Genomic DNA, 16,878 nt, shown 5'->3' with positions numbered 1-16,878 from the left:
ATGGTCTTAGAACGTTTCCTGCCCCATTGAAAAATCACTTAAATACTCGTAAAAGCTTCAACCAATGAAAACACCTACAGCTGCATAAACATTTCCGTCTTTGGACACTTCTAGATATAAAGATAAGGAAATCAATAATCCCTTTATCCTTCTACCAATCTTAATTCATTTGATCACACTAAAGAAATAATACAGTCAGAATCAATACTGTATGCGTTCATTGCATTTTCACAGGTGTTATCATATTTAATGCTCCCAACATCATTAAATAGTGTTCATTGTACAGATTAGAAAACTGAGTCCAAGAATGATCAAGGGTCATGGAGCTAATGAGTAACAGAAGTAGAATTTGTTTTCTTCTCTCTTTCCAAAACTCAGGGAGCGTTCCTAGGCACAACAGCTGCTTTCCATGAAATGCTGTTTTCTTGTTTAATTATAAACCCTCCCAAACATGGTTCTAATCCATAGACATTTGTCTGGATTCCATTAATAAAACTATTATGTCATATTCATTCCTAAAGAGGCTTATGAATTGCAAAGTCACACATTCACGCTGTAGTTCAATGCGTTTTTCAGTGTGCACTTACTAAGTGCCCACTCTGTAGCAGATGTAATGTCCTAGCACTCCTGGAGACTGACACACTTTCATCCTGTTCCAGGCTATATGCAGCCTAGATTAATACCACTAACACTTCTTACTTTGGACACAGGGTCCCTCTGTCGTTTCCTGGTAGCATCCTTCACCGTTACTTGCAGCCTCCATTAAAACTTTGGTTCACACTGTTTCTCACAACTATGTAATCAGCCTCCTCAGTTTATATAAATAAATTATATCATAATAACACTTTTTAAAAATTAACTGGTGATAAAACCAATGTTAACAAATAAGACCAGATTTCTTTGATTATATTTTTCTTTTTCTTTTTTTTTGTGAGGAAGATTCGCCCTGAGCTAACATTGGTGCCAATCTTCCTCCACTTTGTATGTGGGATGCCTCCACAGCACGGCCAATGAGTGGAGTAGGTCCACACCCGGGATCCAAACCCACAAATCGGGACCACCAAAGCAGAGCATGGAGAACTTTAGCCACTCAGCAACAGGGCCAGACCCCTCTTTGATTATATTTTTGACCTTTTCTTTTCATGAGCAATAACCATCATTCAATATCCTAAAATCTATCTGAGTGCTAACACACACGAAATGAATAAGTCCTGAGAAAGTCTACTGCTCACCGGCCTTCAAAATACTGTAAAATATAAAATGAATGCAAACTAAACTATCTTTCTTTTCCTTCGGCTTCAAATATCTGTCCATAAACGTTGGCACACAGGACTATGTATCAGTGGTAATAATACAGAAAAATAATCTCAATTACCATAAACTAGAAAGTTACAGCAACTAGTCTTTCAAATAAATCACCATGTGTCACAATTTGGCATAAACTCCGATCCTTATGAATAATTCACATTTTGTGCATTAATAATACATGCCTTCTTCCTATTGGAATGTTCCCTAAAACAGAATGGATGTCTCCTATCAATTTCCTCAAATGACATGATGGAGTAAATCTAAAATTAGAATGGTGCTTTTAATGCTCCCTTTAAAATCGCCACACTTGGCTGGCTCTTGAGATTATCAAAATACAAAGTTCCTATTATTTCTGGTCCTTTGCATGAGAATCACTCAGTTAAGTACCCCAATAGTAACTGCTCCTGCTGGTGAGAATATTTACAAAGCAGAAGGGAAAAATCAAGAAAATTTAGGCAGGGCTGATAGGGATTGGTTAGTTCTGTTATATTTCTCCCCAATTATATATTTATAGATTCACAATAACATGGGACATAATTGCTAAAACATGGTAACCAGGAGGGAAAAAAAGAAAGAAAGCAAAGACCAAAACAAATCAGGCAAGAGTTTTTAATAACTACAGATCTTTCTATCACCAGGTTTTCCTCCCTAGCTGTGAAATTTTCTTTCAATTTTCAGTAAAATTATCTGACACGTAAAAAAATCTAAAGACCAAATAAAAGAAAGGTGTCAATCACATATATTTGTAGAGAAAGACATTCAACTTATTACTGTAACACTACCCCCAGTGGGGCCATTCCACATCATTACTGTAATTATTATTGTTTCAGATATTACTAAAGTAAGCTTTCCTCCCCCAACACTCTTGCCGAAACACACACAATACACAAAAAACAGCAACAACACATGACACAAGGCAAAGAGAAATGAGATAGTTTGAAATTAAAAAAAAAAAAAACATTCCAGTGTCTTCCTCCTCCCTCAAGAATTCCTTTACCATCACTCAAGCCCAAGGAGAAGCAGAATGAGTTCTCCTGACGTCCCATCAATGAAGAGCCAAGGGGAAAAGGGCAGAAGAGAGGGAGTTTTAAGAGAGGGGCCACGCCTGGGCCAACATCCGTCCCCTACAAGTACCCTCAGATTCATTCATTCTTTCAGTATATATTTAGGGAGCATTCGCTGTGTGCCAGGTATTATGTTCCACCCTAAATAATCTCCCAGCGGGTTTCCAGTGTGTATTCCAACAGAACTCCACCAGCCAGACTAAGGACTCTGGTATCTACCCCAAGCCGGCCTGGCCAGAGGCCAGCCCACGCGGCCTTCGCCAACACCTGGGACAAGGTGGGTCACTGTCCAGCATCCGGAGTCCGAAGAGACCTTTTGCTTGGCGGAAACCTCTTCCTGGAGTCAGAGGGTCACTGACCTTGTTCACACCGAGGGCGTCTGCCCTCTTTCTCAGACAGCCGATCCATCCCCTAGAAAAGTTAAGTTGGCGGGGAGTGGGAAGAGGGGCACCGGGGCCATCCGGCAGGCTCAGCACCCCCGCCCGGGTTTCTCAGCTCTAACTCCCATGGCTACGGAGAAATATTTATTTCCAGTAGACGGGCTCCAGTGGCTACTGAAGCCGAACACGCGGCCACCATCAGAAAGCCAAGTCATCCGAGAGATAAAGATAGATCCATTACATACCTAGACCTGGCCTTCCAGGGGCAGCCCCAGCAGACGTGGATTTCGGCTGAGAAAGCCACAGCGCAATTCCCCAGCGCGCTGCCGGGGAATCTCCTTCCACCCTTCAGGGATGCTGGCTAAGGATAAAGACAATTGAACGGGCGAACAGGAAAAAAAAAGGGGTCGATACTTACCCCTAGGCGTCTGCTCCGGATCCTCACGTACCCTTGCTTCACTATGTCATTAAAATTGGAAGCCATCCCGGACAGCCGGTGACCCCCCTCACCCAAGCGCACGCACCCTAAGTGGCTTTGGGGAGGGTTGAGGGCAGGGTCAAGAGAAGACGTGGGGTCGGGAAGGGGGGAGAAAGTTGGAGCGATGAAGCTGCTTCGGCTGCGGCTCAGCGTGGCTTTAGAAGGCGCACATCACTTTCTCTGTCCCCCAAACCCTGAAAGTGGGCGGCCGGTTTGCAGCCACTTTGGGGGAGCGCAGAGAGCGCGGCGCGGCGAGGCGAGGCTGGAGCGCCGGCGTCAGCTGACTCATCAGCCAGCCTGCCAGGAGGAGGAGCGGCGGCTGCTCAGGGATCCAGCCCTGCCTCTTCCCGGGGCCCAGGAGCAGAGGAGGAGGAGGACGGGAGGGTGAGGAGGAGGAGCCGCGCGGGTCCCCGCGCCCGGCTGAGGCCACCCGCAGGCAGACACCCTTGAACGCGCGCACACCCCTCCCCTCCCCTCTAGCCCACCTTGCCCGACCCGCATCCCATCCCCCCAGGACCACGAGCGAGCCCCAGCCCGCCCCCGCGCCTAGGCTACAGCCTGCCGTGATAACGCTCCCTCGCTTCTCGCTCCGGTGGCTTATTTTAGGAAGAGGGGAAATTTCACTTTTCCCGGCCGCCGCGCCTACCCCGCCTGTGCCTTCGGCCCCATCTCTTCCCTAAGAAGGGCTCGTTTTTACCTCTGCTGTGCGTGTCTGGGGAGGCGATGTTGCCATGGTTTGCCTTGACCTTGGCATATGAGGGGAGGGATATGGCCATGGCTTAAGCTACGTGCTTCTTCGGGTTTCCTTGGCATCCTGGACCCAGCCCTCGGTGATACCGTTTGGCACGTTTTCCTTGTTTTAGCCTGTCTTTCCCACCCGGTTGTAAGGTTCCCACGGACTAACACTTGGCGTCGTTAATACGTGAACCCCCTAAGCCTGGCCCAGAGCAGGTGCTGGATAAATCCATAGTGCCAAGCACAGCTTTAAACCCTTTGCTGATTAATTCATTTAAACTCCCCTGTACCTATTGTAAATACCAGGCCCTTATTTACGCCTCCCTAGCCTGGCAATAGAGCTCACCGCCTGACCATTAGGGGATGCTGCCTATAGAATAAGATTCAAAGGCAACCAGATTTTACACTCGCCTGCCCCTGGCTGCGCTACCTTCCCAAAGCGGCTTCAGTCCATAACCGCTAACACTTATTGGGCACCAGACTGCTAGGCACTGTGCTAATCCTGATAAGGGAATAATAACATAGATCCTAGCATCCACGTTTTATAGAAACTGAAGCTCAGACGAATTAAGAGACTTGCCCTCGATCCCACAGGGCTAGGATTGAAGGGAGGTGTGTGTGACATCAGCTCTGCTGGTAAGCACGGCCCTGTACCTCTTCTAAAGAGCAGATGCCACGGAGGAGGGAGGTTAGCTGGTTTCCAGGGAAAATCTTTCTAGTCATTTGCACTAACCACAAAGGCAAAAACAGCATCAGAAATTTGACAATTCTTGTTCACTAGAGGTGACCAAACTAAGGCTGGGTGACCTCGGGCAGGAGCTATTGAGAAGAGAATTCGTTTGTTTAGTGCGCTATCTGACCTGATGACATTTGAAGGCCTTTCGACTCTAAGATTATGTGAATCTTTCCTTTCTCAATGGGAGCACTAGCTTTCAGTCACCTTGATTTGATGGGTGTCAGTCAAAGAAGAGAATCACCCAAGAATGTGTCATGGGAGAACTGAGACTAAAGTGAGACAATCAAAAAGCAAAAATTCTGACAAGGAGAACTCTTTTGGCCGTATAATAAATCATTAGCTCTGTCATCATGTTGTCATTTGATGTAAATGATGTTCTAAGTTTAAATCTCTGACCAAAAGAGGATGAGATGACAAAATCGTTTGGAGAGTTCTTTCTGAAGGCTTACAACTTAAAAAAACAAAAAAATACTGTCCGTGGTTGCCATGAAATGGACGTGTTCATGGAAGGCATTTGTCCCACACATCATTTGTAGACCAAGCCCACAGTATCACAGAAACAAAGAATGCAGGAATTTAGGCATGAGGAGCTTGAAGTTAATGGCTTAAGATAACAGAAATAATCACTGACAAAAACTGAGAAATCCATCCCTTGTTAGTTAATGTTGAGTGCAATCAACATCCGTAAATAATCAAACTAGAAAATACCAAACTAGATGTGAAGAAACAAGTGATTTCTTTTTAATTGCAAGATTGAATCCAGTATATGATGTTATTTGTTTGTTTTTGGTGAGGTCAAACTGACATACATGCAAAACACACAGACTGTGTCATACTATTCACAGGATGGAAGCCAGTTAGACTTTGGGTGGGCAGTCCAAAATGTGCAGTACGCAACCATGGCAGAAAGACAAAAGATAATTTACAGAGATACACAACGTAAGCAGTGCTTATAGAGTTGCACAGTGCACAACTTACACAATTATATACTGCCAACCATATAGTGAAACACAATTCAGTTTCACTGGAGAGGTGAGACACACAAAAAAATCCTATTTCAATCCCTGATTTTAAGGCAATTTTCAAAACTTAAAACTTCTTATTTGTTGTATCCATTTCTGTTTGCTTCCTCAGCATCCAAATTCCCTTCTTCCAATAGTGGGCATCATTGTCACTTTGAATATACTTTATGCCCTGCTCCCAGGGCAGGTGTGCAGGCTCGTACATTGCCTTCCTTCAGACGCACTGATTGGTTCAGACATGGGCACATGATCTAAAGTGGCAGATTAAGAGTTTATTGCATTAGAATGAAATGAGCGTGAGTTCAAAATGGAATACATATAGTAGTACCCTTCTATTCGGACATCTCATTGATAGGAAGCAAAACTATGTCATGCATTGAAATAGAACTTTATAACCTTAGCATTGCAAAGCAAGAAATTAATCCAAAGGTTGCCCAATCCAAGATATTCAAAGCAGAAATCCACTCTAGCTTGAAACATGAACGTGCTGTTCGCTCTGCATTCCATTCAGCCAATTATTATTATTATTGTCATCATCATCATCATCATCATCATCATCATCTTTTATCTCTTCAGGACAGGAAATTGTGTGCAGAAATCCAGAGGCTTCTGCACTTTTCCAGAGCAGGTGGTGGGCTCCCAAGCTTCGCCAAAGGAGGTTGTACTTTCACTAAGTACCACAAAGTACCAAGGCAGAGGCTGAAATGGCAGTTGTCCAATATCTTTACCAAAAATAACTTGAGCTTTGGCCCCATGGCCCGCAGCTCTCAGTGGGAGTGTCACAGATACATAAGCAGCCTTTCCTCCAAAGCGAGTCAGCGCTAAGGAAAATGCTTTGCCCGACACTAAGGAGAGAGGCTGTCTGCTCTGCGGCCAGGTCTCCCTTCCCCAGTCATTACCCACCCAAAGAAGGATGACTTGGAAGATGACATTGAAATCAGACGGGAGAAAATCTGGGCACAGGTCTGCTTCCGTTGTTCATGGCTTCCATGCTTCCCTCCTGCGTTTAATAAATATTGATGGAGCACCTGGTATGGGTAGAGACTGCCACAGTAACTTTCTCTCTCTCTTCCTCTCTCTCTCTCTCTCTCACACACACACACACTCCAAACAGATAAACAAAGTCCCTGTCCCCATGGAGCTTACACCCTAGTAGGAGAAAGCCTTCTGAGTGATTCTCCTGCTATAAGGTAAGGAGTGAGCTCCCCCTTCCCTCTGCCCTGGGAGGAGAAGACCAACTCCCTGCTCCGCGCACGGGAACATTCCTTCTTTCATCTCTTTAACCACAATGTCTTATTTCGCTTGGAGGCGCATGATCATCGACTAACGCAGACGGAATGGTTTGGAAATCCCATTTCCCCAGTTTCTGCACAGAAGCCCCAGCACCCTGCATTCGAATGTTTTCTAAATGCTCCTCCCCCGGACTTTTGAGAGTTCTTCTGAAATCGAGTCAACAGGAAGAGTCACACTTACCATTCTGTTACAAAGCCATATCATAACCATTAAAACAGATGTAAAAGATGTCACTGTCACTTCTTCTTTGTTCATTCAACAAACATTATTTAAGCCAGGCTCACTAGGCACTGAGGAGTCAGCGAGCAGATAGAAAGAAACCAAACGCTGCCCTCCTGGAGTTAACTGTCCACTGGGAGTGCAAGACCCTAATAAAATACTCAAATAAGTATAAAATTATGAAGGAAGGAAAGTTACCTGATGTTGTGCGAGGAGGGGACACGGAGACAGGACCTGACTCCTTTGGAATGGGGACGGAGAAATTAGGGAGCTGAGATAGGAAGGGGAAGGTACTAATTCCTACGTGAGGACAGAGAGAGGCTGGTGGGAAGGAGGACAGGATTGGCAAATATCCCAGACAGGAGAGCACACAGTACATTTAGAACAGAGAGAAGGGGCTGGCCCAGTGGTGTAGTGATTAAGTTCGCGCACTCCACCTCTGCGGCCCAGGGATCCAGGGTTCGGATCCTGAGCGTGGACTTACACACTGCCCGTCAAGCCATACTGTGGTGGCATCCCACATACAAAATAGAGGAAGATTGGCACAGATGTTAGTTCAGGGACAATCTTCCTCACCGAAAAAAAAAAAGAAAGAACAGAGAGAAGGTCAAGGTGATTGGAATTTGGAGAATGAAAAGAGGGTGGTGGGTGATGAGGCCAGAAAGGATAAAAAGATTTCTTATACATTAATCAGTATGTTATAAATAATCTATGCAGTATGGTCTGGCTTTTAAAAATGAGTTTTATATCCATATATATATATAAACCCAGGCTGAATATATCTATGCTAAAATATTAGCAGTGGTTGCTATTTGTTGGTAAGGTTATTAGAAATGTTGATTTTGTCCTGTGGGCTTTTTTAAAAACTAAATTCCCAATGCAACTTTAAAAATAGAATGACTATTTCTTTCAGCCCGAGTGGGCCTCATGTCATAAGTTTCTAACCAAGGACACACAAGCAAACGTACACCTCCAGTGAACCGGACTGGGATACAAAAAGAGTCCTCTGGTCAGCAGGCTCTTCCAGATACTGGAGCTTCTTTTCTTATGAGAAGAGTCCTCCTCTCTGTGGGTTGATGCAAAGCCACCCCAGGAAAATCTAGGCCATCACATGAGAAAAAGACCAGAGAGAAGTAATTAGGTGACAAAGGCATTTGGCATCTATAGAGCCCTTTTTCAAAATGACGCACGTATCCAGGGGTTGTTGCAAGAAGATTAGAAGTCAATATTCCAGAGGGCTCCTCAAGGTTCCCCCCCTAGTTTGCTGAGTGACTTTGGGAAAGCCATTAATTTCTCCTGCCTCATAACCTGATCTGGAAAACAGAGATAAATGGGGCCAGCCTTACTGCTTCAGTCTGTTGAAGTCCCTGGACAAAATGTGCGAAGAGGGCAAAGTCTTACGTTCAAAGTGCTCTGCCAATGTTAATTAATCCTCACAGCACCCCGAGCCCTGTAAAATTATCCACATTTCACAGCTGAAGGACCTGAAGCAGAAAGACTAGATGACTTGTCCAAAGACGCAGAAGGAGCCTACTTCAGAATGGGGATTAGCAACCGCCCGCATTGGCATCCGAATAAGAAGTGTTTTAACTTCACTCATAAAACACAAATAAATTGGGTCTGGAAGCTTTTTATTCTGAAAACAGTTTTGGTGTCCATGAATTATAAGGCAGGGAAAAAAGCAGACACATTTTCGAAATAATGTAACAGACAGACCCGTTTGCAATTTTAGGGTCTTCTGTCTTAGACTGATGACTATAATTAGCTGCACACATCAATTTCACTTTTATCTCATTGGCCAGAGTTTAGTCGCATGACCTTGACGTCACAAAAAGATGGGAAAGTGGGAAAATGAAGGTTTTATTCAAGGCAGCCATGAGCCTGGCTAAGTGGGAGTCCATGGAAAAGGCAGACGGATTGCCGTGTGGGGAATGGATCAGAGAGAACATTTGAGGATGTAGTGGCCAGTTTGGAATCTACTAGGCGACAAGGAGCAGTCTCTAACAAGACAGGCGAATCTTGACTTGGCTAACGGCAAATTCACAGTCTTCCCAACATCACCCCCTTCCAGTATTTCCTAGTATGTCAGTTAGTATGCTTTTAGCTAAAAACAGCATAAAGCTCAGCCACCAGAATCTCAGATCAAAGGCCTTTATTGCTGTCATTTATGAATCTAAGAGGCCATTAATTTTAAGATGCACTACCGCTTTATACACTAGTAAGGAAGAAAAGTTACTACCGACTTAACTTTCCATGTCAATGATAAACCTCAACAATTTTTAATAGCGTTGTTGAGGTATACATGACACACAGCAAACCACACATGTACCAAGTGTAAAATTTCATAAGTTCTGACATACGTTTACCCCTGTGAAATCATCACATAATCAAGATAACGAACCTATCCATCAGCCCCAAAGTTCTCTTATGCCCCTCCTATCTCATGCTGCCGTGCTGTAGTAGGAATCATTTTGCGATATACAGATGTATCGAATCAACACTTGTCCACCTTAAACTTGCACAATGCCATGTGTCAATTTTATCTCGATACATCTTGGGAAAAAATTGTATTTTTCTCTGCCTATTTGATTACAACTTACCTTTCCCCCCTCCTCCTTTGTGGAGACTTGTACAACCTGTACATTTTCGTAGATCTCATTCATTAAACTGCTGAATCATATTCCATCATATGACAATAACACATTTTTTTCTCCTTTCTGTATTGATAGACATTTAAATTATTTCCATTTTATCCCATTACAAGCAACAGACACTAAATTGTTAGGCCTAAAATATGAAATAAGATCATCACTGTAACATCTTTCTAAAAAAACACCTAAAATCACTGACAGTCATTGCCACTTGATATCAGAATTCTTCAAGAATACAGCTGCTTGTGGGCTTTTTAAAATCAAATCAAATACTCAATAGACCTTCTAAGAAGCCAGTGCAATAAAAATAGTCGGTTTTGCAGAAACTCTGCAGGCAGAATAAAAACTAAACTAACATATTTTAAATATTTCTTTGATTTCCCTTGTAAGCTTCAACCTTTAACTCTCCCATCAGTCTATTTAAATAACCGCCAACATAGAACTGTGACTGATAGAAGCAAGGACATGTAGGACGCTGCTTTAGTATTTTAGCTCAAAGAAAGATAACATTTGGTCTTCCTTCCAAAGTCACTTCAACAAGATCACGTTCTGTTTGCCTACAGAATATAAGCCATGTCCCTCCTTTGGCCTACAAAGTCAGACACGCCTGGAACCTCACCCACCTCTCTGTCACCATTTACCTCTTGCCCCTGCACACCCCCCACTGTCCACAAAGGCCTCCTTGCTGTTCATGAAATACACCAAACTCACCCCCACCTCGCATCTCAGCGTTTGGTCGTTCCTCTCTGTCACACACTCTTCCTTCAACTTTTCATCTGACTGACTCCTTCTTGTCGTTTAGGTCTCAACTTGTGTCACCTCCTCTGAGAAGCCCTCCTTGACCTCTAAATCCAAATTAGCACCCTCCTTCCAAACAAGTCACTTGCCCTCATACAATTCTGTTTTATTTTTTTTAAAAACTTATCACAAATTGAAATTATCCTGTTGAATGATATGTTAGCACATCGCCTATCTGTTTCCCACACCCTTGTTAGACTGAGCCTGAATGGGAGTGCTTCTGACCCGTCCACTCCGAGCCCCCGGTGCCTAGGACAATGCCTGGCATTACTGAAGGAATGAATGGATGAAATGAAAGCAACTCAGTGCCTGCAAGCTATTATTTGATAATACATGCATCCTGTGATGCTGAACGAATAGTAGAAACCTAAAATAATGTCTGCGTCACCATCTCACGTATACCTTCTTCCGGAGTGAGCTGCTTGTAGATTAACACATCTCCTCAGTGCATTTCTTTAAAGGAATGCAGTTAAACATAAGTGAATAGTGCTCAAGATAGACCTGTTCATAAGAGTATTGTACGCTAGGAAAAGTCCAAACACACAAGCAAAAACAACCAACAACTACGGCCTTTGGAGTCAAACAGATTTGGTTTGAATTCCCGCCCCACTGCTTATTCTGGTGCTCTGCCAGGGTGATCTTGTCATCCAGGAGATATTGGTCTGGAGACACTCTGGTTGTCATAGCTGTAGGGGGAAGGGAGCTACTTGCATCTGGTGGGTAGAGGCCAGGGATGCTACCAAACACCCCACAACGCCCAGGACAGCCCACAACAAAGAGTTATCCAGCTGCAAATGCCAGCAGTACCGAGGTTCGGAAACCCTGCTCCAAACAAAAGGTTTACTCTCTCCTGTACTCAGTTTTCTCATCTGTACATTGGGAACAAATAATATCAACCAGATTACTGTGGAGATTAGTAAAAACTATGTTTAAGGCACCAAGAACTGAGTCTTGAGCATGAGAACTCTACAAGGAAGCATTATGTTTCTTACGAGCATCACATATTTTATTGTTTATTACTTATTTCTCTTTATTAGTTATTTATTAAGGCATGTGGCTCCTTCTATGGCACAGGTTTCTCCTTCATCTTGAATCTTCAGTTCCTAGTAGAGGGCCTGGCACTTAACAAATGTGTCCTGAATTAATTAAATTAAATGTTGAATAGTCTAAAATATCTTATACTTTGCTCTCATTTTGTCCCTCTCTCTCGAAATTAATGTGACTGCTCATATCAGTTCTCTTCCCTATGTGGTCAAGTTTCTTATTATTTTCTTATTAATCATCTTGCTGGCCTCTTAAGTCAAAGTTTGAATTACAGGACCTTTACTTGTCTTTGTTATCATCGTCTACTTCCCTCTCTCTGGCTTATTAAACACAGCACAGTGACCTTCTTGCTATTTCTTGACAAGCCAAGCAGGATCCTGCCTCAGGGAACTAGGACTTCCTCTGGCTAGAATGTTCTTCTCCCTGGATATCAACATGGGATCTTAATGTTCATTTCTCTGATTACGATGGGGTTGAGCATTGTCATCTTTACTTTCTATTCCTGTTTTATATCCTGGAGATGTTTATTTATGTTTTTTGTCCATTTTTTAAATGTGTTTTTCTTTTTTTTTGTTATTTATAGGAGTTTTTGTTAATGTATTCTAGATAATTTTTTGTCACTTGTAAATGTTACAAAAATCTGGCCTAAATTGCCTTTTGTTTGTCTTTATGGTGTCTTTTAAGAAACAGAAGTTTTAATTTTTATTGGAGTCAAACTCATCAATCCTTTCTTTCACTGTTAGTAAGTTTTGTATCTTGTTAAAGAATTCCTTCAGTATCCTAAGGTCATAGAACATTCTGCTATTTTTTCCCACAAACTTGAAAATTTTGCTTTTCACATTTAAGTCTTTAATTCCTCGTGAATGACTGTCCCAGGAGGAGAGAGAGGTGTCACCGAAGATTGGGATCTAATTCTTCTGTTTCCATGTGGGACCGCCTGTGGAAGCCTCCTGTCGCCCTCGCTCCACGATGCCTCATCTGTCGCAGATCCAGTTTCCCTCTGTGGGTCCGTTTCTGGATATCCAGCATTATGCCTTCCCAGTGCCCCACTCCCTTAGTGAAATAGCTTTATATTAATATTCCTCTTTCATCTACGGCTGCTCCTTCTTGTGTATTTGTTTTCAGTCTGCTCTCCTTTTGCTATGCCTTAAATGCTGGTATTCTTTGGAGTTCAGTGGAGTCCTCTCTTATCTTCCCATTCTGCACACATTCTTTAGGATTCCACTGCCATCCATAAGAATGTGCTTCCCAAATATGTATCTGGACTGTGACCTCTCTGCCAAGTTCCACAACCATATGTACAATAACAGTAGCCTACACATGCTGTGGACATACTGTGTGCCAGATGCAATCCGGGAGCTCACGGTGCATTGGTTCCCCAAGGCCACTCAGCAACCAAGTGTGGCAGGTACTGTTGTCATCATCCACAGTCACCAGTGAGAGAGCTGTGGCACAGAGGTTAAGAAACTTCTGCAGGTCTCAGAGCCAGTGAGCGGGGAAGGAAGGCTGTGAACACCATCGACAGGGTGGCGCACGCAACCCACCGCTAAGTCCACTGCTTACCGGACAGCTTCGCCCAGATGTCCCCAGCATGTCTCCAACTCAGTGTGTCCCAGTCTGAACTACTGTTGACGAGAGCTTTTCAGTGTTCTAAGAGGGATCGTGTGTGTGTGTGTGTGTGTGTGTGTGCATGCACATGCATGCACATACATGCTTATAGGAAAAAATTATTCACATGTTTGCTTTTTATTTATTGTGTTAATATTCGATTTATGAAATTTACAAATTTAAAAACTTAATTGCTAAAAAGAATGAGAGAAACTGGGTGAAGGGTACAAGAGACCTCTCTGTACTAGCTTTGAAACTTTCTGAAAATCTCTAAGTATTTCAAAATAAAAGTTTTAAAAATCTGGTTGTTCCTTTTAACTGTAAAGAAAAATTAGTATTGTATTTATTGGTTTTGCAAAGTTTGATTTTCACTTCTAAGGAGTTTATGAATGATGTTTGGCTCGTTTTCAAACTTAAATACCTTTAAATACTTTAAACTGTATTTATAAATTTAATATATTTGATTTCCTTCTTAAGCACTGCAACTGTCTACCTTGGCATATAGAATCTCCCCAATACAAATAATTTATATGAATTTTAAATGCGTAAATACTGTGAGCCTAAAATTTTCTCACTATCTCAATGCTTAGTAAAATTTCAATTTAGTCATAAGCCATAGCAATTTTTCATTTACTCTTTTATTTTTGATGGAGTTAGAAAACTTTCACTCGAATAAACCAAATTCTTTTCAAGTTTATAAGTAGATTTTCTAAAAAACTAAATATGTCACAAAATGTTAATACCACATTTTTGCTCTTGTTCGACCTGTCTATACACAATTGTCAATCTTCCTGGCTTCCAAGAGGCACAGAATTTATGAAGCTGAGCTGAATATCAGCTCAAACTATGGAGGTTCTGAGGCTCAGTGCCCTGAGAGTCCTGTCACCAGCAACTAAAACAGAAACAGAGCTCTCTTGCCATAAGGGGCCTCAACGGGTCTCTTAATTGTTTGTGCCATTTGATTATGGTGGTCTTTTTTTGGTGGGGGCGGTTACCTGCTTTCTCCAGAAGACCCATGTAGGACTCCTTCAAGGCTGGCCTCCCTCGTAAGCCTGCCTACTGTGTGCTCGTAACTCATTCCACCAGGAACTCTCAGTGTTCACCTGCCACGCCCCTGGAGAGTTTCCTGCCCGGCATACGAGTTTGGCACGTGAGATTTAGTCGATAATCCAGTGCATGCTTGGGGGAAAAAAATTAAATTAAAATTAATTTGGGGAGGTTACCTGTTCTGCATGCTTAAAATTCCTAATGCCTGGGGTGCGGACTGATTCTTCTCAGCAATACTCTTGGCCATCATGAGCCGTACTTTAGAGTTGCCATGTCATGGACCACAGAAAATAAGAAAAGGCAGTCTGCCAGGTCACATATGTCAAGTATGCCACAACTCTGTATTCAAATTACTTTCAAGATCCTAATTCCTCTGTCTACTCCCAGAAATTCGCACCCCCAGTCATCTTACACTCCTGATTGAAATTTGCATTTCTCTGCAAATTCCAATCTTGAGATCTGTAAATGTTTTTCATCTAGGTCTAAATAACAATGCGTTTGTCAGGAATCCTGAATTCTTCCATGTTCTTTCTCTCCTCGGACCGCACAACTCTTAGTGATCTTCAAAATGACATGAATTTGAACTTGGCTCGCTCACTTTTGACTTGGAGGCCACTCTCCTGACATTTTCACAGCCTCCTCCAAACACCTTTATTTTTCCCCTCCAAACCTCCCTGGTCCTTCTGCACGTCCCACCTTGCTGACTCTCTCAATAAGTAACATCCCTTAGTGCCACAACTCCAAACCACACATTCATCCTTAATTCCTCTTCCTCCTCTCCTCAACAGTTTTCGATTTACATATTTTGATGCTTTTTTATTTTGTGCATAAAGATATATGACTGTATTTTTTTCACTGAGTGTGTAACACCAAAATAAAATGAACTTCCTTTGCAATATGAATAATTTGTGCTTTGAATTCTGATGTCTTATAATACTCCCTCTTAATGTTTTTGTGATGGTCTTAGACATCACTGCCCATCTTTTATCTTTAATCTATAGGTATCATTTTAAAGCATGTTCATCCTCAATTAGTATAAAATTGAATGCATCTTTTCACTGGACAGTTCAATCACTTTTCATTTTTAACATTTATTGATGTGTTTGGCCTTCCTCCTGCCCTCTTAAATTTTGTTTTCTGACTTCATGTTCTTTTTATGTTTCATCTTTCCCTTTTTTTCTATACAAGCTATGTTTTCTTTGCAATTTTTAATAACGTTGTTTAAAAAATGTTGTTGTCACCTGATACCATCTACATCAACACAACTTACTGTCTACATTAGCATAATTTGATTATGCCAGGAACTTCCTGCCCAGAAAAATGAAGTTGCAAATAACCTTATTGTTTTTTTCAGGAATTTACTTAAAATTCATTTATCTGAACAATAGACTATTCACCTTGTTCTCTTCAGCACAAGGAACAATAGTCCCTTCTTCCTATTAAAAGATTACGCAAGTGGAGTCATCAAATTATTGTTTATTTTTCAAAGGCTCACATCAAAATCTTCACCTCTCTATATCCATCAATCCTCAACTATTATATCACAAACTTTGCCAAATCTCAGCCAGCTCCCTGCATTGAAAGACCCACCTTGAACTAGACCACAAAACCCACATAGATTTCCCACTTGTGGCTCTTCCCTTCAAGATGCCCCCGGGACTCTGCCTTCCCCTAATGCAGTCAACAGTCACCTTGACTTTGCTTGATCTGCAGGTTAGTTTGATGGTCTCTGTGGGGAGTCAGGATTCAACACTATCCTATTTTTATTCCCCCGGCAGTTAATTTTATAATTTTATGGATATATTTAAATCTATTTTTCATGTTTATGTCAAAAATTTTAGAAGTCTAACGTTTTGTAGATGATAAAAAATTAAGCAATTTTTATTTTCCCTAGACCCTACCCCCTTTCCTAACTTTTCTTGATATGATATAGGATTATAATGTTAAAGATGATGATGACTTTACAACATATTTGCTCTTTCAATAATTAGTTTTGACATTTGTATTAGGTTTTATAAATATATAAATAACTACAATGGAAAATTTAGCACACTTTATTTTATACCAGTCCATCCTACCTCTTCTGGTATCTATTATATACTATCTATGTAATTTGAGATCTATTTTTCATTTTTTTTCTGTTCCTTCTTATTCAAGAAGTATTTGTGGATTTGTGTCACTGTTACTGTCACATTTAACGAAACCCTACTATTAAATAGCACCTCTCCTGATCACTGCCAGTTTTTTACACTGTCGTCGTCCTCCTCTGAAATTCTTTGATACATTTTAATGAATAGGAGGAGAGTGTCTCTGATTTTATTATTAGGAAAAGTACCTATATTTTCCTGCCAGTAGAATGACCTCCTGAGTTTAAATGCAAATCAGACAAAGGCCACGTGAGGCATACAGAATTCAACTGGATGTCATTAGGAACATCTCCATCAGCTGTGTATGTATGTACACAGGCTGCATACATAGGCTCATCAAACTGACAA

The 16,878-nt window shown here is 41.9% G+C and overlaps 1 protein-coding gene across 2 annotated transcripts in view; it reads right to left on the bottom strand.

Moving 5' to 3' along the window:
- DOK5 (docking protein 5) overlaps positions 1-3,917 on the bottom strand; it is a 152,224-nt gene extending 148,307 nt beyond the window's left edge. The window contains exon 1 of one of the 2 annotated variants that reach the window (XM_001488976.6): positions 3,171-3,917. In XM_001488976.6, the coding sequence (XP_001489026.3) occupies positions 3,171-3,236 (66 nt within the window). In that variant the 5' untranslated portion in view covers positions 3,237-3,917. Of the gene's footprint in view, positions 1-2,997 lie in introns of both variants that reach the window. The other variant, XM_070247208.1, reaches the window with a different exon arrangement.
- Positions 3,918-16,878: the final 12,961 nt, after the last annotated feature.

Source organism: Equus caballus, chromosome 22 (genome assembly GCF_041296265.1).
Source record: "Equus caballus isolate H_3958 breed thoroughbred chromosome 22, TB-T2T, whole genome shotgun sequence".
NCBI lineage: Eukaryota > Metazoa > Chordata > Mammalia > Perissodactyla > Equidae > Equus > Equus caballus.
Note: the sequence above shows the minus strand (reverse complement) of the source record. Positions and strands in the feature narration are given on the sequence as shown.